Source organism: Podarcis bocagei (genome assembly GCF_964188305.1).
Source record: "Podarcis bocagei genome assembly, chromosome: 14".
Taxonomy (NCBI): domain Eukaryota; kingdom Metazoa; phylum Chordata; class Lepidosauria; order Squamata; family Lacertidae; genus Podarcis; species Podarcis bocagei.
Genome location: NC_138139.1, coordinates 45,570,566 through 45,595,951, shown reverse-complemented (window position 1 = coordinate 45,595,951; position 25,386 = coordinate 45,570,566). Strand labels below are relative to the sequence as shown.

Genomic DNA, 25,386 nt, shown 5'->3' with positions numbered 1-25,386 from the left:
GTCAGCATTATGCACGTGCACACTCCTAAAACAGTTGCTGCCTGCTCACAATAAGATAAATAAAAATAAACAACCCTACTTTAAAACAAACAAAACTTATTAATTCTAAAACAGATCAAAATTACCTCAACTTTCTAAACGACGTCAAGGCAGAACTTTGGGGCAAATGCAACAGTAGTAGATTATCAGTTTGAAGGAATTGAAATGTGGAAAGGACAGCAACCAATATGATCAAGGGTCTGGAAACCAAGCCTTACGAGGAACAGTTGAGGGAGTTGGGTACGTTTATCCTGGAAAAGAGGAGACTGAGACGAGATGATAATCCATCTTCAAATATCTACAGGGCTGTCACAGGGAAGACAGAGCAAGCTTGTTTTCTTCTGCTCTGGAGGGTGGGATCTGAACCAACAGATTCAAGTTACAAAACGAGATTCCAACTAAACATCAGGAAGAACTCTCTGATGGTAAGAGCTGTTTGACAGGGGAATGGACTTCCCCAGAAGGTGGTGGCCTCTCTTTCCTTGGAGGTTTTTAAACAGAGGTTGGATGGCTGTCTGTCATGGAAGCTTTAGTTGAGATTCCTGCATTTCAAGGGGTTTGGACTAGATGACCCTTGGGGTTCCTTCCAACTCTACAGTTCTAGGATTCTAGTTAATATAAGTTACACTAATGATCTACTTAGATAATTTATATTGTGCTTTGTGTGGAAAGTGACAAATATATATTTATCATTGAATGGGTACTTTATAGTTGAGCTAATATGTGCACCATAATAACTCGACCCTGGGCAATTCTTTTTTGTTTTCTTTTCTGAACTGCAGAAAAACTTTGCTACTCTAAAGTCGATTTTGTTGTGCAGTCATCTTGTCAACAGTTACAATGTAACTGAATAATTATAGTAAAAATAACAGCAGGCCTGAGCCGCTTCGGATGCTGTTGCCCAGAAAAGCAGCTTTTAAAAAAGTTTTAAAAACATATTTGCACACCACTTTTTCTATATAAAAAACACACTCAACGCAATTTCGACTTCAGCCTAAAACAATGCCCGAGCGCTCATAACGCATTAAAGCGCCAGGCCAGAGCAATGCCACTCGATCAAAAACATATGTGAGTTTAGCAACCGATATCAGACGCGGCAGCACGTCTGGAACCGACTTTTTAAAACCCGCTATTGTGGCCAACGGGCGAAACGGCGCAGGCGCACTCGCGCCCCCCGCTACACGCCTTCCAGAATTCTTGCTCCTCCATACAGCGCAAGCGCAGCTCCACCTTCTAAGGACGGAACGGCAGAGGGCGAGTCTTGTGTTGCGGTGTGGGAGATATGCGCGCGTGCGCAGAAGAAGAAAAAAAACCCGTCGTGCGCCCTTTCCGAGGATGCTGGGGGGGGGGGAGGGAGAATGTGCGCGTGCGTATGAAAGGATCCCTCACGAGCCCCGCCCATCGGCTGTGAGGGAAAGAAGGGGGCGTGGCTTTTCCTCCCCGCCTTCTCCGCTTTCCTTCCCCCACTCCCCCCCACTTCTCCCGGCGTGCACCGCGCCCGCGCTGGCTGTCTCTGGCCACGTCCCCGGGCCACGTCGCTCGGTGTCCGCTGCGCTCTCGCCATCTTCGGTCCGGTCGCCGGCTCCTCTCCCCGCTTCTCCTCCTCCTCCTCCTCTTCCTCCAGCGCGGCCGCCGGCGCCATGAACGTCTTCCGCCTCACCGGGGACCTCTCCCACCTGGCGGCCATCATCATCCTCCTCCTCAAGATCTGGAAGACCCGCTCGTGCGCTGGTGCGTCGGGCTCGGCGGGCGGTTGGCGAGGCTGAGGCGGCGCGAGGGACGTCGACCCCCGGCCATGGGGGGGGGAGGGACCGGCCTCGGCCCCTCGCCTCAGGGGGGGGAAGTGGGGGGGACTGGTGGTCCTGCCCCCTCGTCACACTGCGAAACGAGCGGGGAAATTTGGGGGTGCAGATTTTTTGGGGGGTGTGATTCTCTCCTCCCTATGGGGTTTCCTTTCAGAGACTTTGGTGTGGGGAGTGGGGAGGGTGCGTCCCTCTTGCCACCCCCCTTTTTATGCTTGCCTTCAGTGGAGGGGGGATTTGGATGGGGTGCTCCCCATGCCCTCTTCTTTTATGGGGGTAGTTCGCCTCCTTCTGTTGCGGTGGAGCCTGACTGAGGAGGGAGTGCCTACTTTGGGGGTGGTGCCCCCATATTCTCCTCTGTGTGTGTTGGCGGAGCAAGCTTGGCTGATTATGGGATGTTGAGGTGGAGCGATTTCCAACCCTCCCCCCCACAAAAAAATGCTGTCTCCTGTGTGTCGAGTTGGGCAAGAACGTCAGATGGGCAATTTTGGGGGTGTGGAGGTGGGTGGGTGGTGATGGGGTGGAGATTTCTTGTAAGAGAGGAGCTTATGGGAGGCTGGAGCAGGTTAGGAATTTGGGGCTACTCATTTGGGGAGGGAGTGATGGGTTCCTCCACTTACTCTTGTATTTGGTGAGGGTTTGGTGTAATTGTGGAAGCTCATGGAATGCTTGCGGGGGGGGGGGGGTTGTGATGCTGATTTGGGGATCGTATTCCTGCCATGCCATGCCTCCTACCTCTAAAGCAGGAGATCTGAGAAGTGACTTCTTTTAAAGGTTATGGGATGTTGCATTAAGTGGAGTTGTCTGCTAGAGAAAACTTGTGGGGTACTGCAGAGTGGGGCCAGTGTAGTTCAGTGCTAGAGTGTTGAATTAGGGCCAGGTACACCCAGGTTCAAATTCCTGGTGGAGGTTGTCAGGTGACCTTAGACCTCTCTGAACTGTAACTGCCTTCACAGGGTTGTTGCTAGGGTAAGGATGTGGGAGATCATGTGTTTTGCTCCTGAGTTCCTTGGAGGAAGAATGTAATATGCGATAAAATATATTGATTGGGGGTCACTCCTGCAGTTGCATCAAAGAAAGAGTTGGTAAGCCTTTACAGCACTGGAAAATGTGATTTCTAGAGAGTAGAGGTTACGGTCAATATTTTTCAAAAGGGAGGGTAGGACAACACTATGAATATCTTTGAAAGGGTATCCTGAAAACAGGGCTTTATGTTCACTATACGTATTCTGTATGGGATATATTTGTTGATGAAGATCCCATCGGAGTGAACTAAGTGCAGAAATGGTTTGGGGTTTTCTTTTTCTTTTAATAGTGTTGTAGGTAGAGAGATTTCATAGTGCTAGTGAAATTGAAGCAAAGTCAGTAGAGACTTGCAATGAGTCTAAATCTAGGCAACCTGATTTGCTAACTCCTCCATAATGATGAATATTCAGGGCAAATAACTTTGTCATCTCTTTCTTGCTTCAAGAAGAGCACAGTAATATAAATGAGATGAATGAACAGATTAAGTGCCTTCTTAGCACACAATGATGTAGTAGGTGAAAGAAAATTCCTGGTGCAGCATTCAAGCCCAAGCAAAATCATGGTACAGTGTGAAGGGAGCTGCAGGAAGTATGACTTTCTCTCTCTCCGTCCTACCATTCAGACATCGTATTTATTTTGAGGCAGTTGTGCACAAATAGAATGAATGGACTTAAAGCAAAGGGGATGGTAGTTCGCTTTCCTGAGGCTAGAACTTCCCTTTCAGATTCTGGACTTGCAGGAAAAAATGAGTTTTACCATCCTAATCAAGATGCATTGTCTTTTTGCAGTAGTTCTGAAATCGAAGACATATGACACAGCCTAAATTGTGCTTTTTCTGAGTGCTTTGCAGAAACAGCAAGTTTTTTATGCAAGTTCCAAGGTTGTTCTTCTGAATCCTGGAACCTCTGCTTATAGATTTTCATGCTAGACCCTTTATTTATTTGTAACTGAAGGGGTTAACCTGTGATCCGACTTGATCTGAGAGCTTGGCAAGCTCTTTTACTTGCATTGCCAGCTGCATTTGAAAATTGGAAGCAAATGACTGAATCAAGGCTTGGGAGAATAGGCTCTCAATTGGGATTCCTGGCCTAGTCTGTCTGACGTGGCAGCTAACAGAAGGTGTGGTGAACAGAGCTGCCTGGAAGAGAGAGATCAGTTGTATTCTTGCTGCACCCCTATGTCATTTCCTCAATAGAAACTTATTCAACTGAAGAAATCCCTGGTTATGTTGCAAAACAAAACTTGTTCCTAAAAGGGCTGTTTTAATCTCTTATTTTGAAGATAGATTTTTGTTATTCTAACCTAGAAATGCGAAATTACTCACTCTGATGCTTCTGTGTGCCTGTTTGTTTACAGCATTTACACCCTGATTTTAGGCTCAGAATAGATTTTTGTAAGTTGCTTTAAGATGGCACACCCTTAGGCTCACAGTCTAAAAAGACAAGACATGACAGCTGAGGGAAAAGGAAGGGAGGAAAGGAAAGCAAACTCAGTCACAAGTTTTTTAAGCCGCTGAAGCTATTCAGTACATTTCACTTAGACGCACAGTCCTTGTTTATCCTGCATTGATGGTTTGACTTTGAACTGTGTTCTTATGTCTAAATACTATTCTATTTTTTTTTTTTTTTATAAAATTTTTATTGGTTTTACGAAATTTTTAAAAAAACAAACAAACACTTAAGAAAACAAACATACACGTATAATTTCATAACATATTTTCATAAACCTCTTTTCTAAGACTTCCCCATACCCCCCCTTTCTGCATCCCAATGTCCATAATTTTATAGCAACTCCCAATTGTTACTTTCCAACCTTAATCATCTTAGTCATCTCTATATTCTAACCTTATGTCACTGTATCCCTTTGTTCCTAAAAACCAAAACACTCTAACATTCATTAAGTTTATAATAGTCCTTAAGATATCTTTTGAATTTTCTCCATTCTTCTTCCGCTGTCTCTTTTCCTTGATCACGGATTCTGCCTGTCATCTCTGCCAATGTCATATAGTCCATCACTTTCATCTGCCATTCTTCCAGAGTGGGTAGATCTTGTGTCTTCCAGTACTTTGCGATGAGTATTCTTGCTGCTGTTGTAGCGTACATGAAAAAAGCTCTGTCCTTCTTTGGCACCAATTGGCCGACAATGCCCAAGAGAAAGGCCTCTGGTTTTTTAGGAAAAGTACATTTAAGTACCTTTTTCATTTCATTATAAATCATTTCCCAGAAAGCCTTAATCTTCGGGCATGTCCACCAAAGGTGGTAGAAGGTACCTTCAGTCTCTTTGCATTTCCAACATTTGTTATCGGGCAAATGATAAATTTTTGCCAGCTTGACTGGGGTCATGTACCACCTGTATACCATTTTCATAATGTTTTCCTTTAAGGCATTACATGCCGTAAATTTGATACCGGTGTTCCATAACCATTCCCAGTCGTCTGACATAATGTTATGACCAACATCCTGTGCCCACTTAATCATGGCTGATTTGACTGTTTCCTCCTCTGTATTCCACTTCAGCAACAAGTTATACATTCTAGATAAATTCTTAGTGGTAGGTTCTAGCAATTCGGTTTCTAATTTTGATTTTTCCACCTGGAAGCCGACTTTCCTGTCCTGTTTAAAAAATTCCATTATTTGACGGTATTGAAACCAATTTTCCACTTTATGTTTCAATTTTTCCTGGCTTTGTAATTTAAACTTATCTCCATCCTGTTCTAAGATTTCCCAATACTTCGGCCATCCGACCTCCATATTGAGTTTTTTCACAGCATTAGCCTCCACTGGTGACACCCATCTAGGGGTTTTATTTTCCAATAGATCTTTATATCTTATCCAAACATTAAACAATGCTTTTCTAACAATGTGATTTTTGAAGGCACTGTTAACTTTATCATACCAAAGATATGCATGCCAACCAAAAGCATTGTTGAAACCTTCCAGATCCAAAATGTCTGTATTCTCGAGGAGCATCCATTCTTTGAGCCAGCAAAAAGCTGCTGCCTCATAGTACAATTTTAGGTCCGGCAGGGCAAAACCCCCTCTTTCTTTAGCATCTGTCAGTATTTTAAATTTAATTCGGGGCTTTTTGCCCTGCCAGACAAATTTCGAAATATCTTTATGCCACCTCTTAAAACATTCCATCTTGTCAATAATCTGTAAGGTCTGAAACAAAAATAGCATTCTAGGCAATACATTCATTTTAATTACTGCAATTCGGCCTAACATTGACAGTTTCAAATTTGACCATATTTCTAAGTCTTTTTTGATTTCTGACCAACATTTCTCATAGTTATCCTTATACAAATTCTGATTCTTGGATGTTAGATAAACCCCTAGATATTTGACCTTTTTGACCACAGTCAAACCTGTTTCTAAATACTATTCTAGACTGATTCTGTGTTGGTAATTTTGTTTGTAGTCTTTATGATCAAGCCAAGTAGATTTTGAACTGTGAACTTTGTAAGGCAGAGGAAATGCTATCTGGTGGCAAAATGCATCACTCACAGTTGACTAATTCCTGGGAATTTAATAGAGCTCTTTTTAAAGCTGCAGACTGGTGTTATTGTAGAAAAGTAGCCAGAGTTTGAATAAACCATGAGTCCCCTCATATGCAGAACTTTTTAGAGTTAGAATTCATTAACTTTATATATATTTCTGTTTTGTAACCAAGCAGTCTTATTATCCCTACAGCTTGACGCTATGGCATGCTTACGTAAAAGTAAGGCTAGTGGACTACAGGGCGGCTTAGTCCTTAGTAAGCTTATATAAACTTATATAAATATCGTAAACTGGCTGCAATCATGTATACATGTGTGCTCGGGAGCAAACCTCAATGAACTGAAACTTCACTTTTTGAAAAGGATTGAGCATAGGATTTACATATGCAAAGGCACCTGTTTTAATAGCATGTTAATAGCTATTAAATTAAATAGCTATTAGAGTGTGACCCATTCATTGTTCCATGTACTATCCTAGCCTGCATACAGCTTATTGTATATTTATTTTGAATGCCTATAACACTACGTATTCATAGTGTATTCAACACTAGCAAGCCCATAAGGAGCACGTGATATCGGGTAGTTGGGAGACAGCTTCTTGTGCCTTTGAGCAAAGCATCATTGGGACAATTGGTTGTACCCTTTCTGACTACTATTTTGCCCCAGAGCAGGGATAACCAGTGTGGTGTCATCCAGAAGTTGTTTGGACCACAGCTCCCATCAACCTCAGGCAGCATAGGCAATGGTCAGAAATGATGGGAGTTGGAAATCCAGCAACATCTGAAGGGCACCATGTTGACTACCCCTGCCTCAAGGTGTCCTTGCAAAGGGGGAAGGTTGGTGGAAGCTAGCAGAGTATATGTAGTGAGGTCATGTTTGGGTAGGGATCCTTTGCAAATCAATTACCAATTCAAAAACATTCATAACCAGAATAGTTTATTCTTCTAGGGCAGTGTTTCCCAACCGGTGTTCCCCGGCACACGAGTGTGCCGTGAGACACCGGCTGGTGTGCCGCGAGATGCCTGGAGGGAGTCGGGCGAGTCGGGCGGCGAGAGGCGGGGCGGGGGCGGCGAGGAGAGGCCGCGCCTCCTGCTGCTGCCTGGCGCTCCTCCTCGCAGCCGGCAGCGCTGCCTGGGCGCCTCCGTGCGACTCTGCCTCGCTGGGTTTGGTCTCCCAGCAGAGACGGGTCACACGCGCCCCTCCCTCCCTCCCTCAGCCTGCGCGGAGGGAGAGCCAGAGAGAGGCATCGCTCCTGCGCTCCGAGGCGGATTGAGCGCAGCTGAGAGGAGCTGCCGAGGGAAAAAACGTTCACTTTTGTGCGTCCCTCCCGGCGTGACGCTGCGCGCTGACGTCACGGGGCGGGGCTTTAATGGTGGTGTGCCGCGAGATTTTTTTTTAGTACACAGGTGTGCCGTTGCCCAAAAACGTTTGGGAAACACTGTTCTAGGGGCTTAGTGTTATCACTTCCTAAGACTGACAAGAAAAAATTGTTTAGCACCAGCATTGTTAGTGTAATGTGAAATAGTTACATTGAGTCTAAGTGTGTTACTTCTGCTGGCAACCAGCAGAGATACGCAGCCTCCCAAATTTAAGCCTTTAAAAGCTAATGTTCAAAACAAAGATATTTGCTTATTCTTTAACACAATTTCTTTTTGAATAAACAATGTTGATCGACAGAAAACAATTGCATCAAGATGAGAGAGGAAGAGTAGATGACATTCTGACATTTCACAGGAAAGTGGTTAAGAAAAACAATTATAACAGGGAATATTATTACCATCTACTTCCCTTTTGAATAAAAGACATCTGATATTGTAATGAATTAAAATGATACAAATATGAACTGTCATGGGGCTACTGAAATAAAAGGTAATGTATCTGGCACTAAGAGTACTTGTAAGCAACAAGAGGGCTCTAAGAGTACAGTTGTACCTCCGCTTACGTATCCCTCTGGATACGTAATCTTCGGGATGTGAACGCGGCAAACCCGGAAGTATTTTTCTGGGTTTTGCCGCATGCGCAGAAGTGGTCCTCTGGTTGCAAATTCCTCGGGATGCAGCTGGACCTCTGGAACAGATACCGTTTGCAACCAGAGGTACCACTGTAACTTAAAAATTGGGACCTGTAGTAAGTTTTTGGTTGTTGAACACTTCTTCCTTAGTATTGGACATCTAATTCTCATGCTTCCATCAGCACCCTTTCTCATCAGAGGGAAAAACAAGAGACTGCAAGGTCAGTTAGCTCAGCCAGCACCAGTTGCTGTTTGACTCCTTCCACCTCAGAACTTTCTCCCTTGGTGGCCATTGAGTCTGGTCATTACAACAATTACATGACACTCTGTGCCTGGTTTTCATTCCCTTTTCCATTTGTAACAAGTATATTGGATTGTATACCATTTTTTGAATGCATTGGCAGAAAGGTGGTCTCTAAACAGTTGCCTTGACAAAATAGCACGACAGAACAGGCTGAGTCATAGAGTGCATCCATGCTTTTGTTTTATGTTGCTGAAAAATGCAACCTCTGTTGCTTGCTTTGTTCACATTGAGCTGAATGGAGCAGAGCTAATAAATAGGCACGTGCTGCCACATTATGACAATGTAATGAGGCATGTATTGTAATCAACACCTATTTTACATGAAGTGAGACAATCTTTACAAAAATGTGGTCTCTGAACTTACTGTAGTGAGTTTTTTTTTAATGACTTGCCCATCAGAGTTTCAGTTATAGACACACTTCAGTGGGAGATAGGAAGCATGTAAATGTGCTCAAGATTGATGTCTAGTGTTGTGTTATCACCCACTGTGTCCTGCCTGAGGGACTCTCAATGCAGATGGTTCTTCAGGTATAGGGCATGGAAGATGTCTCAGTGGGAATTTCTCACAGTTTGGGATCAGATCTGGTAGTGGGCCCTGCCTAGGTTAGATAGCCTCATTGTGACCATGATGGGAGTTGGGTAGAATGAAGACCCTAGGAACTGGGCTGGGATGGTAATTGACTGTATACTTATTTAATATCAGAAGGGTTTGAGTGAAAGGTGGGGGTCCAAGTGATGATATGGCATCTTCCATTAGTTTGGGAGTGGAATTGAGTCTTATGAACGCAGAGGCTGATACAGACCCAACTGCTTTCTTTAGTCACTTACCTGGAAGAGAGGATCTCACATCTTTCCAGCCATAGTTTAGGTTTCCAAGGCTGCTAAGGACACAGCACTGGGATACCCTCTCTCTGGCTGACATAAAAATAATAAACTGAAATGGCATACATGTGCCATACACCTGGATTTTCCCAGACATTACTGGGATTTCAAATGCGGAATTGACATTGAAAGGTCCAATAATATTGTAATATTGTGGTTTGTGCAAAAAAAAAAGCTCAACAATTTACGGAGTAGGCAAAATGCCCACAACCAGCTGATGGTCAGCTTTGATACACAGTGATTCCTGATCAGTGCTACTGAACCATTTCTGGGGCAGAACATAGAAAGACATTCTGTGAGTGACAGTGGTCCATAGGACTATCCCTAGTTCTCTTCATTGTTGCATTTTGTTGTTGTTGCTCTCCAGTGACTAGTATTCAGTGAACCTAGCTTCTTTTCTGATAAATCTTCCTTTTGCTCTTATGCAGAGGGTTTATGATTTGACCTGTTCAGTATGGTGCCTGGTACATTGTTGGTTATGAATAAAAAGCTGAATAGTAGCAAAAGAGGTAAGTAGCAGAAAATTGCTAGCAATAGATGGTAATATATGAAACTTCTGGGTTTTGAATCTGGAGCTCAGATTACCATAAGGTTCTGTTGCAATGCAGCGGTGGGTGTGCAGTGAATCTTGGTGTTTGAACTAAGATAATTCACATGGCTTGGGTTTTTAAATACCCTTTCTCACATGACTTCTTTTTATTCCTTTAGGTATATCTGGGAAAAGCCAGCTTCTCTTTGCACTGGTGTTCACCACTCGTTACCTGGATCTCTTCACTTCATTCATTTCTTTTTATAACACTTCTATGAAGGTATGATACATTCAATATGCAAGAGGGGCTACTGAATTTTCTCCACATACCTCTTAATGAATTCGCCTCCATGGTAATTTCGAGTAAAGGCTGAAAGAAAATTCAAATGTGCTTCTCCCTGTTCATGTTAAAGTTAACTTGAGTCTGCTGATTAAAAAAACAACAACCACTGTGTTGCAGCCGTAGGGAAGAAGCAGGTTTGCAAATGCCACAATAAATTACCTTTGTATTGCCAGTCATCTGCAGTGTCTTGAGTCATACGAGTTTCACTTCTGGATGACAGCTTTCTCTGTTTTACACATGGATAAACTGTTTTGCCTGAAAGGGTTGAAGTCAGCTCTTGAGGCAGTTTGCTGCATTGCCTGATGGTCACAACTTAGTTTGTCCTCCAATAGCTTGATCAGGTTCCCCCAATTTTATTATCACTATGACTATGTTCTTTAAAATTCCTACAAATTATCTGACCAGCAACAAAGCCAGGGACTATTTTGTGTCCCTGGAGTATGCCCGACTCTGGGGCTGATGCAGCCCTTAGGTGGGGTGAGGCTGCAGCCTCAGGCAGTGGGAGCCACCACGGCAGTGTCCCTACAGATGCCTCACCTACCCCACCACAACCAGCACTGGTGCTGGTTTGGGGCAAGATCAAAATGGTGTGAGATCTTGCAGAGCATGCAAGATCTCACCCAATATTGGCGTGGAGGTGGTGAGGCAGGCAGTGCAAGGTGGCAGTGACAGGGCAGAGTGGCACTTCACATTTTGCCTTAAGTGGCGAAATGGGATGTGCCACCCCTGTCTGACTTCACCTTCTGAGGACTCTGTGCCTTACTTGAGGGGTTTCTTAGTTTTGGAGCAGAAGAACCAGGTGTGTATATATGTGATCATCCCAGTGCCTTTGGAAAAAGAAAAGGTTCATGAAATGTATATGGTCCTCAGACAGAGTGCCTTGCTAATTAGTATCTATTTGCTTTGCAAAACTGGCTTTAGGTTTCTTTTCAAGAAATGAAAGAAGACTAAAGGTGATGGGGATGACAGTCAAGTTAGAGGGGAGTGGGAACGGTGTTCGGAACAGCAATAGAACTCTGCCTTGTGTCTCCTGGAAGCACTCCTTATTCCCCCCCCCCCCCCCGTTATACTTTTAAAATGGAAACTGAAATTCTTAAGATGGTAAAATCTGTGTTGTAGTAGGGATGTCTTGAATGTATGGCAACGTGCTCAAACGGACCTGCCTTAATTGGATGCACATGACCTTTTTACAGCTCTCTTAGTCAACTTCCATAAGTTCAGTACACCAGCTGCTCCACAAGCAGGCATTCAGCAATCCTGACTTGGAAGCTTTGCTGGGAGAGCGTGGTGGAGAAAGCCAACCTTGAGCCAAACCCACTTTCAAGGCTGGGTTTCTGGTGGACTTCCATTTTGATATTAATGTGAATGTTTGCTTCTGCAATTCTGACTACAAATACATGAAGGGGATGAGTATTGGTTGGGCTCGAGGATGAATATATATGCTCTCTCAAGCAGCTGAATTTTTATTGGATTCCAATGTATGCTGGTTGTGTTATGAAATATTTATATGAATTGTGAGCTAAGTAAAATGACTTGGTGTGAAGAGTTACACCTGTAATACAAAAAGATAAAAAAGCAGGTCCAATGAGGGGTATGGAAGCACTTGGTGCTGCAGAACCACTGGTGCTAAACAGATGTGTAGATCTGATTTGTCCCCTGGTTTTGGGATCACCCCATATGAAAGGATGATAGAATAAAAACGTGATTAGAAGCTTGTCTCAAACTGTCATTGAATGCTTGTTGCTACTAATGAGGAGTGCTTATCTGTACTTAATTCGTTAGAACTGTCAAAAATTCCCTGTCTAGTCAGGGAAACACAATGGTCATAATTGCATCTTGTTCACACAGCTTTCTTCATGTCTGTGAGCCCTAGAATAAGGGCTGATCCTCTATCTGATTCTAGTTTTAATTTGGTCTACCAGAAAACTGTTTGCCCAGCTTTTTTTCTATTCATGATGTGCAAAGGATCCACAAATCCTTCAACTTTAATTACTTTGAAGTAAATGATACTGAAATGTTTATGGAGCCGTGCTTAGTCACAACCAGACTATTTCCGAATGTTCGTTCAAATCTCTTGCTATTAGCCAGTTGTGTAGTCTGTAAAGACAAAAATATGAACCTGCCATTTTACTGATGAAAGGTTGGCTTCAAACTTAGAATTGTTAGAGTAGACCCATCAATGGGACAAGCTTGTCGTGACTAACATAAGCTCCATTGATTCCCGTGTGTCTACTCCAAGCATGACTAAGTCTGGATCCAACCCCAAATAATTATCCTCTTTTGATTCTTTGGCGGAGTAGAACCACCATAATGACAGGAGAAGGTAAAGAAGATCCAATGTCTACCCTATTTATGATGGGGATGCAGCTTGAAATCCTGGGAGGCTATGGAATTGGCAGTGCCATTTTTTATATAGCCTGCCCTTTTCTCATCTGTGGACCCAGGGACAGGGGGAGTGACACCCAGATATCTGTGTGTGCTTTGCTTGCTTATGCAAGTGTATGTGCAAATGCCAAAAGGAGGCACAAGAGAATTGGCAAGGAACAACCTTGGCAACCCCAGGAGGTTCAGTTTGCTTCCTTGTTTGTAGCTTTTGCTGTAGTCTGAAGCCTCTTTTATCCAAGTGTTTGCAAGTAACCAAATTGATCAGGCCCTGATGCACTGTTACTGTCGCTTGAAATTCTATTTTTGTTCTGTAGCAATTTTAATGTTTGGATTTTAATATTGCGTTCTTTTATTATTATAATTCATTGTATTTTTGTATGAAGCTATTGTGTGCCATCCTACAATCATTTCAATGAAAGGCAGCTAGCAAATCCAGTGAAGAAATTGGTTTAACCTAAGGGTGGGATCAAGGGACGCGGGTGGCGCTGTGGGTAAAACCTCAGCGCCTAGGACTTGCCAATCGTCAGGTCGGCGGTTCGAATCCCCGCGGCGGGGTGCGCTCCCGTCGTTCGGTCCCAGCGCCTGCCAACCTAGCAGTTCGAAAGCACCTTCGGGTGCAAGTAGATAAATAGGGACCGCTTACCAGCGGGAAGGTAAACGGCGTTCCGTGTGCTGCGCTGGCTCGCCAGATGCAGCTTGTCACACTGGCCACGTGACCTGGAAGTGTCTGCGGACAGCGCTGGCTCCCGGCCTATAGAGTGAGATGAGCGCACAACCCTAGAGTCTGGCAAGACTGGCCCGTACGGGCAGGGGTACCTTTACCTTTAAGGGTGGGATCTTGTGGCCCTCTAAATGTTGAGGACACCCACTCCCATCAGGCCCACTAAACATCAAATTGACTACAGAACCCCATTGCCTGAGCAGGCCCGTCACCTGTAAAATTAACCAGCATCTCTTAATTTTCTTCTAGTCAGACTGCTTTGAATTTATGTCTTTTCCCCCAAGTGTAACTTTATCCAAACCATGTTTATTTTTTATCTTAATAATCATAACCAGTTATTATTGGTGAGTTTTCTGCAGGCTAGCCCTGGCTTTTGCACTTTCCAGATGTTATTGTTGTTGGCATCCTGGCCACTGCTTTCTAGGGATTTTTCTGTGACTCATTGGCTACTTGAATACCACCTCAGGGATGGTGACTCATGCTGTCCTTTCTGTGTGCTACAGTGCATGGAAACTAGGTTCCACTTGTTGAAGTATTCTAAGTATTAGTTCCCTGAGAATATGCTTACAGATGGTGAGCGGAGAACCTTGAACATTTCGCCTGGGGTTGCTGTGGCCTAGTTAGTTAGTCAGTGACCTGGATTCCACATTTGACACAATTTTGTGTGACCTTCAGCAAGTCATTTAATTTTTATTAGCCTCAGCCTTCTCCACTTGATAATTAAGTCTGTGTACAGTATTTTTATCATGAACGTAATGAAGCCCAGTTTCCTCAAGGTAACCTCTTCTGGATGAAGCCCTGAAAACAGAAGCTGGGAGCTGCCCCTTTAACTGTAGGCTCATTAACTACGTTGGATGCCTCTTGTGTTAACAAACCCACTACCAATGAAGTACCGTATTTTTCGCCCTATAGGACACACTTTCCCCCCTCCAAAAATGAAGGGAAAATGTGTGTGCGTCTATGGGGCGAATGCAGGCTTTCGCTGAAGCTATCCGCAAGCATGCGGAGCCCGGCGGGAATCCATCCCGCTTGCTGTCATGGCTTCTTTGCTCTTTGGGGCTCGGGGGGGGGGAATAATTTTTTTCTTTATTCCCCCCCCCCCAAAAAAGTGCGCCCTATGGGCCGGTGCGCCCTATAGGGCGAAAAATACGGTACTCTTCAAATATACTAAAGCAGAATATGTGTATAATTCAGATAGTGATCTGAACCCACTTCCAATCTAATCTATGCATGTCACCTGGAAGAACCAGGAGCTGCAGGCTGCCCAGCTGAAGTGGTGCCTGTCCCTGAGAGACCATGACATCTGCTGCTACCTGGCCCTGGTTGCCAGGCCATTATTTCAGATTGGTTGCTATTCTCCTCAGCAGTCATAAAGAGAGCAGCATCAGTTAAAATATTCACTACAGTGGTGTAATGAAACTCCTGAGAGTGGACACTTTATACCAGGGGTCAGCAAACTTTTTCAGCAGGGGGCCGGTCCACTGTTCCTCAGATCTTGTGGGGGGCCGGACTATATTTATTTGGGGGGGAATGAACAAATTCCTATGCCCCACAAATAACTCAGAGATACATTTTAAATAAAAGCACACATTCTACTCATATAAAAACACGCTGATTCCCAGTCCGTCCGCAGGCCAGATTTAGAAGGCGATTAGGCCGGATCTGGCCCCCGGGTCCTAGTTTGCCTACCCATGCTTTATACCAACGGTTCCTAAAATTTCCCCTTCCATGGACCACTTGAAAATCCCAAGGGTCTGACTTGGCAGACCACAATGCTTTTTGGGGGTGGGGCTGCTGTAGCTATTGTAATGTGCTGTGCAGATGTTGTATGGTTTTAAATTTATTTTTAATCCATTTATTTAGAGTATTTGTACCCCAGGCTTTAGCCGAAAAGACTCTCGGAGTGCTTGACATACAATCAATTAAAACAAGGCATTTCCTGCCCTGTCAGCTTACAATCTAAAGAACAAGGGGAAAGGGACAGGGAGTGAAGAGGAAAAGCACAAACTCAAGCACCAATTCTTAAATGGTAGTTCTTCTAATGGCCAGCTAGCACAAAAACAGCTCAGGAGCAGGAAGCAGGAGATGGAATCCAGGCATAGGCAAACTCGGCCCTCCAGATGTTTTGGGACTGCAACTCCCATGATCCTTAGCTAACAGGACCAGTGGTCAGGGATGATGGGAGTTGTAGTCCCAAAAAATCTGGAGGGCCAAGTTTGCCTATGCCTGGAATAGGCACTGCTTCCTGTTGCTCCCAGTAAGTAGAAAGGTTACAAACTGCAATACAATAAAATGTGATGTAAGAAATAAAAGTTGCAATAAAAATCAATATGAATATTTAATACAATAGATGTGCCACCGTACATCCACAACAACTCCACAGATATATCACAGATCAATCTGAATGAATCACTGGTGGCCCACAGACCACAGCTTTAAATTTTAAAGTAACAGGCATTTATAAACTCCATGTGGCAATCACTATTTTAGGGTAAAATGTTTCTAAGAAGTGGTTCTTGCTTCAGAACTGTCACTTTTACTCATATGCAGATTTAATAAATGATTGATTTCCTCAGGCGATGGCCATAACGTTTTAACTTTCCAGACTTTCCATGTTGGTGACACACTTTTTAGACGTGCATCATTTCATGACATAGTAATTCAGTTTTAGTTAGTAAACGAACCCCTTTCCAGCCCCAGGAGGAACACAGGGATCGTTCGCACAACATACCTACATACTGCAGCCAACACACCAACATATCACGACACACAGTTTGGAATGCCCTGTATTATTATTGTTTCTTTATCAATGACTGGTTTTGGAACCTATAGAAAATTGCAGAAAGATTGTATGGGAAAAGCCACTGCAGTAAAGCGAGCGCATGTTGCAGGTTTACTGTAGTTGCACCTTTTCTCACACAAATGCTCCAGCTGCAGTAAGTAGGGGGACAGAATCAATGAGATTTTACAACTTAAGCATCTATAGTTGAAGCTGCAGCATTAGAATTGACAAGATTTATGTTGCTTTCAAGCCATTAAAACTTGAGGCAAAGATCCCACTTTCCTTAAACTTCTGAAGGAACCCAAATCAATCAGTTGGTAGGTATGGGAGGGGGTGGGAACTGTACTTCCTTATGTTCCGGGTAACCGTTTTCTATGTTAAAAAAGAGCTGGTCCCCAGAAAATGAATAATAGCTTTCCTGTTGTAGACGGTGCAATATGTTGATGAATGTAACTGAGCAAATGGGAGCAGGAAGGGGGAACATGCTTCAATGGTCAACATTGTTCCTTGTTGTATGTATAAAATGCTTTTTATGGAGGAAACAGACTAAAAGCCTGATAACTCATTTGGGTCTTTTCCTTTCAGCTTATCTACGTTGCCTGCTCGTATGCCACAGTCTACCTGATCTACATGAAATTTAAGGCTACCTATGATGGAAACCACGATACATTCAGAGTGGAGTTCCTTGTGGTTCCAGTTGGTGGGCTGTCTTTTCTTGTCAATCATGACTTCTCTCCCCTGGAGGTTAGTTTATTCATAAAGCATTGGCTTCTGAAACAATGTAAAGAGAACTAGAGAACTTGGGTAACTGTGAAGTAAACTTTGTTCTTTATGCTGCATCGTAAGCTTGATGTTTCACTCAAAGCTGCACAGTTTGTTTGATATAGTATTTGTGCATGTTCCAGTGGCTTAAAAGAGCTGGTCTAGTTGTTTGGCTGGCTTAGATTTTGCTTTGGTGGGCTGCTCCCATGTAGTGCTGAAAAATCCCAACCAGGGTTAAAAACAAAATTCTTTAGGAATTTTGAAATCAACTTCTTGTAAAACCTTGCTTGTAAAATGTCATTATCAAAATCTGTGTGTGATTCGGTGCAAATTGCTTATCTGTATTTAGGCAAGGATTTTTGTTTAATGAGTCCATGGGCTCCAAAATTATTCACGTGAAAGCTCACTGGCACCTCTGTGCTGGTAGAATTAGGTTTAGTACGCCACAGAGAGCTCAGTGGGCAGGTACATGAAGAATCTGGGATAGTTCAGTCGGTGGAGCACAAAACTCTTAATTTCAGAACTGAAGGTTCGAGCCCCATGTTGGGCAAAAAGATTCTTTCATTGCAGGGTGTGGACTTGAATGACCGTCATGGTTCCTTCCAACTCAGGAGAGCCTGATTGATTTCAGCCAACCATAGTGGAGAGCAGATGTATAGGTACATGCTAAAATTCAAGCCCGGTTTGATCTTCAGGCACAAATGGGTGTTAATCCCGAGTGCAGGAGAAGGTGGCTCCACCATCGCTTCTGCCATCTTAAACCAAAGCAATACAGGGATTGGGGTTAGAAGTACATCCAGTGATCCCAGTTCATACCATTGTGTGTTGGTGGACTTACTTTATATCTGAGGAACAACGCAGTGACCATAATCCTAACTATGTAAACGTAATTAGTTATTCAAATATTTGTGGTGTGTTCAGTGCACTAAACAAAAACATTGAAAAATTGGTCTGGCTCTTATGACCTTCACTTCATGTAATTTAAGTTCCTCAAATAGAAGTTGAGAAGTCTTTGGTGCCATCTGGATAATTTAAGGAGAACTACAATTATGTAAAGGGTGTGTTAAAAAGTAGGGAAAATGGAAAATATGGGCAACAATATACATCTTATATTTTAGCTGATCCATGAAATGCACAGGAAAACTTTCATATATCAGTACTACCCACCTTATTTCCTACTACATTTTTATTCTGCTTTCCTTTAGAGGAAAACCTCTAATTTCCTACCTTATTTCCTACTACATTTTTTTTCTGCTTTCCTTTAGAGGAAAGCCTTCTAATAAAAGTATCCCTACATACCATTTCAGGATAGTACACTTAAAACATGGACAAAATCCCATAGAGATATTGCTTTGGTTTTTACTATTTCAAGCCACTACTAATTTCCCCCCAGTATATAAGTCACTGCGCTATCATATTACATACCAGACTTTCCTGCACCTGCCATCAGTTTATAGAGGTTTTAGATTCTTCTTGTTTACCTATGAATATCCATTATTTTGCTAAGAAGCTACTCTCCAGGACAATATGATTCAGTCTTTTCCCAAATATGTTTTAAAATTACATGTGTGGGGTTTGCAGGTGAGAACTCGTTATTACCAAAGTTATTCCCATCATCTCTCTCAAAATTCATAAATTTAAAATTTAAAGTAAGTCCATCATGTGACATATCATATTAAAGCCTGTGAAGTTCTGAAGAGATTTTTGTTTTTAGGTTTGAGGTATCTCAGTTCTGGGTTGAGCTTTTAAGGTTTTTATGTAGGGCAAAATTGACAATTTATTGAAATTTCAACCCCTCATAACTCACAAATGGGATGAGATAAAAAAATAAAATTTTAGATTTAAACCTAGTTTTGATCATTCAACAAGTGCACAGAATATTAAGATAATTGGATGGCATGAGGTAAAAGAATTGGAACACTTGATATGGATTGACCCATACTAGACGTGGAAGCTGCGAAGTGATTGTATCACTTTAACATTTTTGTCTTGCTCTTTCAGATCTTGTGGACCTTCTCCATCTACTTGGAGTCCGTTGCTATTCTCCCCCAACTTTTTATGATCAGTAAAACTGGGGAGGCAGAAACCATCACTACTCACTATCTTTTCTTCTTGGGCTTGTACCGTGCCTTGTACCTTATCAACTGGATTTGGCGCTACTACTTTGAGGGATTCTTTGACCTTATAGCTGTCGTTGCTGGTGTGGTCCAGACTATTCTGTACTGTGACTTCTTCTATTTGTATGTTACAAAAGGTAAGGAGCGAGCCATGGCCTTCCTGTTCTGTAGACCTAAAGATTTTATGTATTCTAGATCCCTTGCACATGCTTTCTGCAGTGTATTAATGCTGTGTATAATATTGTAGCTCTATCACTCTTCCAAATAAGCACAGCTCTTCAGTACTTTGGAGGTTGTGGGTGTGCTCTGGGATTTCCCACTGTTGCATAACACTAGAGTCAAATGCAGCCAAGATCTGAGTATATTTATAACAAAGCATTATCTGCGAAACAACATGAGAACGGATTGAAATGTGGTTTTTAGTCCTGGTTTGCAGGGCAAGCAAAAGCCATAGTTAGGCACAAGTGACGTGCAAACACAGTGGCTGAGTGGCAAGCTGAGCTTTGCTGCAAACCAGAAAAGGGTGGAATTGTTACACACAAGGGGAGAGTAAGTGAACCCAGTGGTCCTTCAAAGCTCAGTCCTGTATGAATGTTGCGCAGTTCATCCAGTATTGTCACCTCTTCCTTATTTTGACCCGGCTCAGCAGTCTGCATTACCAGCCCAATATAAGCAAAGCAAATGTATTCTAAGTTTGCTTTGGAATTCTTCTACAGTGGTACTTCCAGTTACGAACTTAATTTGTTCCAGAGGTCCGTTCTTAAGCCAAAACCACTTGTAATATGAGGCGTGCTTTCACTAATGGCGCCTCCCACTGCTGCGCGACTTCCGCTTGCATCCCAGGGCAAAGTTCGCAACTTGGAGCATCTACAGTATGTAACACAGGGTTCCACTGCATTGAATATCAGAGTTTAAACATTATAACATATCAGAGGTAGCACCTCTTCCCATATAGGCCTGCCGCAGTGTTGAGATTTGCAGGGAAGGTCCTCTTTGTGGATCTGCTGCCACATGTAGTTTGTTGGGCAGCAGTGCATGAGAAAGACTTTTCAGTGGTGGCCCCCGACATGCCCTCCGAGGTCTGTTTCGCCTTGTCACGTTTTTGCATATGTTTTTGGGTTGCAAAATGTGACATGGTTTAATTGTATTGAGCTGTATATAACCAGCTTTGGGATTGCATGGTGAAATGCAGGCCACAAATGCCTATAAAATAATAAAAGGCTAGAGATTAATTTTCACAAATTCTACTAATATTAAAAGTCACTGTTTCTCACCATATCTCCTCCTTTACCTTTTTGTTTCCTTGGGGTAGCAAGCTTCCTTTTTTGTTTATTTCATTAAATATTTATAAATTGCATAAAAATGCAAGGTGGAATACATCAAAGAAGATGGTACAGTGGTACCTCGGTTTAAAAACAGTCCGGTTTAAGAACAATTTGGTTTACAAACTCCGCAAAACTGGAAAGAGTGTCTTGGTTTGAGAACTTTACCTCGGTCTAAGAACGGAATCCGAACGGTGGAAGGGCACCGGTGGTGGGAGACCTCATTAGGGAAAGCACGCCTTGGTTTGAGAACTTAAGAACGTACTTCCGGAATGGATTAAGTTCATAACCCGAGGTACCACTGTATATGCTTTGTTCATATTATTCCATAAAACCCTCTGAATTTGTATCCAAGTGCATCATACTTTGAATAGACCTCTTTGCTTCAGTGGGGCTTTTCTGAATATGACTTACTTGGGTGCAACCCAGTGTATCTTGGTGATGCATGACAGAATAACATTATTTTTTTGGTGATTGATAATTAGATGCATGCATACATTTAACAATGCCTTGTTTTGTCTTTTTTTTTAGTACTCAAGGGAAAGAAGCTCAGTTTGCCAGCGTAAGTGCCAAAACTAACCGCCAGCATCTGTCATCCTGGATGCTTAGACAGAACAATCCTTACCACAAGCGAAAGGTGAAGATGCTTGAAACAGACAGTCTCCCACGTCTCTTGCAAGAATCATTGGTGGGCTGTATAGGACCAGAGAACAACCAGCTGACTTCTGTTTGATGCATCTTGCCTTTATCTTTTTTTATTACTATGTATAAAGATTTTTTACATAAAGAAACTTAATACTGTGTGAATTTAATTCAGTGTGTAGTTTCAATTGGAATAGTTCCAAAAGTGAGGTTTTGTGGGGTTGTTTATGACCAGGAATAAGTGCAAACACTTCTTATTTTCAAATGATTCTTTTTGAATTACTGACTTGTTTCGGTGCACACAGGTGTGTGCTGACTGATGGATGGTAACCGTTCTTCTCTCTTGATTTCAAATTTCATCCCACTGTATTTATTTACCCCCTAAAAAGTTGAACATAGTGTGTCAACTGAAATCAAACTACAAATGACAAAATTCTCACGGTAGGATGTCACCATTTCATGAATGTCCTTAGTTATAATTACTCCATTTTAAAGTAAGAATCATTCTCCTATAGTGTCTGCCAGTGCATATTGTCTGATACCTCTCTTAACCTTCTGAATACATCAGCTTGAGAGTATTTGGTGCCAATGCAGGTTTTTTAATATAGATTTCTTTGCTTTTGTGGTTTAGCAGCAGACAATTTTTATTTCATTTTTTCATTCAGGATAAAATGGTTCCTCATTTTTTGAGTGCATAAAGTTCTACTTTCATTCACAGCAGCCTTAGTGTTGCAGCTGTAAGGATGAACCTGTGATAGTTGTCCAATTGAAGTAATCTTTAGGTGGCAATTTTTAACTGTCTACAACTTTTTTTAATACAAATACTTTTACAAGTAATGTCCATGTTCAGCTTTCAAGCAGTTCTAGATGTACCAGTTTTGGACAATGAGTGTGATTTTTTATAAACTTATTCCTGAATCAGCAGCACCAAGTACTATACTTCATCAACTTTACATGATTCCCTTTTTTACTGAGCTGTTGCATGACTTATCCTGTGTTACCATCCTAAATAAACATTTTATGAAGTGGTATACATTGTGGTGGTGTTCTGGAACTAAGTCTCTACAACTTTTCTTTAAGATTGGTTGTAGCAATGTAATTCTTTAAAAATAATTTGATTGTGCTGACTTATAAAAACAAAAGAGCTTTATCTGCAGATTAGGCATGGCTTCTAAAGACACAAATTCCCTCAAATCTTGACAGTTACGAGTATTTCACTGCATTAGTAAGAGCCACAAAAGAGAAATTAGTGTAACAAAGGTGTGAACATAACATATTTAACTGGCACTTTGAAGACTGAAAAAAGTAATTCCTGAGAAATATATCATACAAGCCATTTCATCTACATTGTTAATTACCAGCCTATTTAAATATGTACATGATTACCTGTAATCACCAGTTTTTAAAGCACAGAATTCCCTAATAAATGAGACATTTGGATTTGGGCGTAGTTAGCCAAATGGGGTTTCCTACCTACTCAGGTGCTGGAGAAGTCTGAACAAACTGTTGAGACTTATTTCTCTCTTCCCTCCCCAACTTTGCTCATTAATTCTTTCCCCAATACTTCTCCAAAATGGGGAAGGCAATTATTGGAAGTGGTTAAAGATGGGGGGCAAATGCTGCAAAGACGGTCATCCAGAAACGTGAAAGCTTCAATCATACCTGGAAACTAATCTGGAAAAATGCAGTGCCCAAGTCTCAAACCTCACTCATGTATATGTCCAATTTCTGTTACAAATATATTTTCTCACTACACTGTTGTGTTGCATTTATTAAATGTATGGTTTGGGTAGAAACTTCTGTCAAAACACTGGAGTGCTGGATAGAGTGAAGAAGCAGCAAAATGAAATTGCAGCCTTGCAGATACACTGGGTAACTTACGACAGCACAAACTGTCTCAAAAGCCTGCTCCATTGAAAGTGACAGATTATATGTGTATATGTTGTGGGTTCCGTTATGTACTGTATTTCCACAAGCACACTCTGCCTTGAGGGCTGGCTGCTGAACAAAACTTATTTGTATTTAAGTACACTCCTTTCTGCATTTACGGGACATGGTTAAACAGCTGTCAAGCATGCCAATAGCAAAACACCTGTTAGAGGGCTGAATTTTGAGGCTATTTGGACATAACCAAGTTAGTGACTGAAATATGGGGGGGGGGGAGGGGGAGGTAAATGCCCACGTTCCACACCCTGACTTTCCCACAGCAAAACAACTCTGCTTCCTGTAATGCAATCGTGCTAGGTCGCCACCCAGTGTGATTATTTCGAAATAACTACGATCTGTTAACAGGAAGGTCTGTCTGTCTGTCTATCTATCTATCTACAGTGGTACCTTGGGTTACATACGCTTCAGGTTACAGACTCTGCTAACCCAGAAATAGTGCTTCAGGTTAAGAACTTTGCTTCAGGATGAGAACAGAAATTGTGCTTTGGCGGCGCAGTGGCAGCAGGAGGCCCCATTAGCTAAAGTGGTGCTTCAGGTTAAGTACAGTTTCAGGTTAAGTACGGACCTCTGGAACGAATTAAGTACTTAACCCAAGGTACCACTGTATCTTTATTTTCTATGCCGCCCTATCCCCGAAGGCCTCCGGATGGTTCACATAAAATATAAAATACATAAAATCAAAACCAAACCAACATCCCAATTAAAAAACACCCAAAGTGCCAGCATTTTTTAAAAAGGGTATAGGATTTAGATCAAGCCAGGCTGAAAAGGAACCTTTTTGCCTGTCACCTAAAGGTGTGTTAAATTTTCACCCTGTTGACAGTTGAGTGCAAGTTCCATTGAACTGACTTGAGTTAACATACATGGGGCTTGAGTTATAGAAGTGGTCAAGTGTGCAATCTTGTTCTCCACGCGGATGAACCAAGGCGCTAGTCCTCGTGGAGTTCTCAAAGCAATATCTGAGAGGCAGTACTGGATCGAAGTTTCCGCCAGGAGCCGCTGCAAAACGACCCAACGGGTCTTCTCCCCATTCCTTGCCAGGCGCTTCTCCTTGCAGCGACGTCCCCTGGTACTACGCGTACAGGGCGTACAGACAAAGAGTTGCGCTCTCCACGGTTCCCTGGTAAAACGTCTGGTTCCCATTTGCAGCTGGCAGTCTTCTCCATGGGCGGGGCACAAACAGCAGAAATGCAAAAGAATTCATTCAAAGACTGTAAGCAGGCAATCGGTTCTTTTTCACGACAACGCTTTGCAGTCGTTAATTTAGTCATGCCTACTCCAAAGTTAATCTTACTGATTTCAATGAGACTTACTCCCAGGAAAGCGTGACTAGGACTGCAGTATGAGAGGGATTGGGGAGGCGGCAAGCCAGACGTCCCAGAGAAAAGCCATCCTCTCTCAAACTTTTTTGCTACATTTTTGGGGTGGGGTGCAATTGCATTTTTTTGCGAAGCAACGCATCCTAAGGGGGCCTCAGTCTAACCCTAACCTGCCTCTTTTTTCAATTTTTCAAATTAATTTTCAAAAAAATTTAAAGACAAACAAACAAACAAACAAACATACATCCTAATTGTAATTGAACCAATCTTAATAACATTGTTAAGTGACTTCCTCAAATCCCCCTGGTTGAATTTCATTGTATATCATTTTAACAGTTCAAAAAAAAATTAACTTAATCACTTAACCTCTTTCATTCTTTCTAATTTAGCTTTAAACATCTTAAATCCTATCCTTACATATTTAAATCCTAAGCTTATCTGGTATTTGCATGCTTTTCCAATTAAGTTATCTTAACATATTTAGCTAAGTAGTCTTTAAATTTCATCCATTCTTCCTGGTACTCCTCCTCCTTCTGGTCGGGGACTCTGCCAGTCAGGTCGGCTAGCTCGAAAAAATCCATCATCTTCATCTGCCAATCTTCCACTGTTGGTACTTCTTGCGTTTTCCGATTCTTCGCTAACAAAATTCTCGCTGCAGTTGTGGCATACAAAAACAATTAAATATCTTTCTCTAACCTGCCTCTTTTTAATCAGCCTTTTCCAACCTTGCGCCCTCCAGATGTTTGGGGAGGGCATCCGCTCGAGTCCTCCAAAACATCAGGTTGAAGAAAGCTGTCCTTAAAAGTTAAATTCCTGGGCAAATATTTATCCGGCGCATGGAGGCGTCTAATCAGAACCGGCGTGCTTGAGTGGAACCCTCTCCGCTTAATGCGTACCTCTTTGGCATGAAGCCCCGGCAGCTCCGCCTGCTCTTCTCTGCGCACGCTCGCCTTCCGAC

General features: G+C 42.5%; 1 protein-coding gene across 1 annotated transcript; it reads left to right on the top strand.

Annotated features, from left to right (window-relative positions):
* Nucleotides 1-1,510: 1,510 nt before the first annotated feature.
* Nucleotides 1,511-22,193, top strand: KDELR2 (KDEL endoplasmic reticulum protein retention receptor 2). Its single transcript, XM_081170975.1, has 5 exons — nt 1,511-1,770; nt 10,268-10,368; nt 16,905-17,063; nt 19,083-19,335; nt 21,052-22,193. Exons 1-5 carry the CDS (start codon nt 1,680-1,682, stop codon nt 21,084-21,086), a joined length of 639 nt encoding a protein of 212 aa, XP_081027101.1. The 5' UTR covers nt 1,511-1,679; the 3' UTR covers nt 21,087-22,193.
* Nucleotides 22,194-25,386: the final 3,193 nt, after the last annotated feature.

What these genes read in the sequence shown, in the direction of transcription:
- KDELR2 (XM_081170975.1), top strand. Translation starts at nt 1,680, where the DNA reads ATGAACGTCTTCCGCCTCACCGGGGACCTCTCCCACCTGGCGGCCATC. An exon ending in GAAGACCCGCTCGTGCGCTG is followed by an intron (nt 1,771 to 10,267) that starts GTGCGTCGGGCT and finishes TTATTCCTTTAG; the next exon opens with GTATATCTGGGAAAAGCCAG. An exon ending in CTATTTGTATGTTACAAAAG is followed by an intron (nt 19,336 to 21,051) that starts GTAAGGAGCGAG and finishes CTTTTTTTTTAG; the next exon opens with TACTCAAGGGAAAGAAGCTC.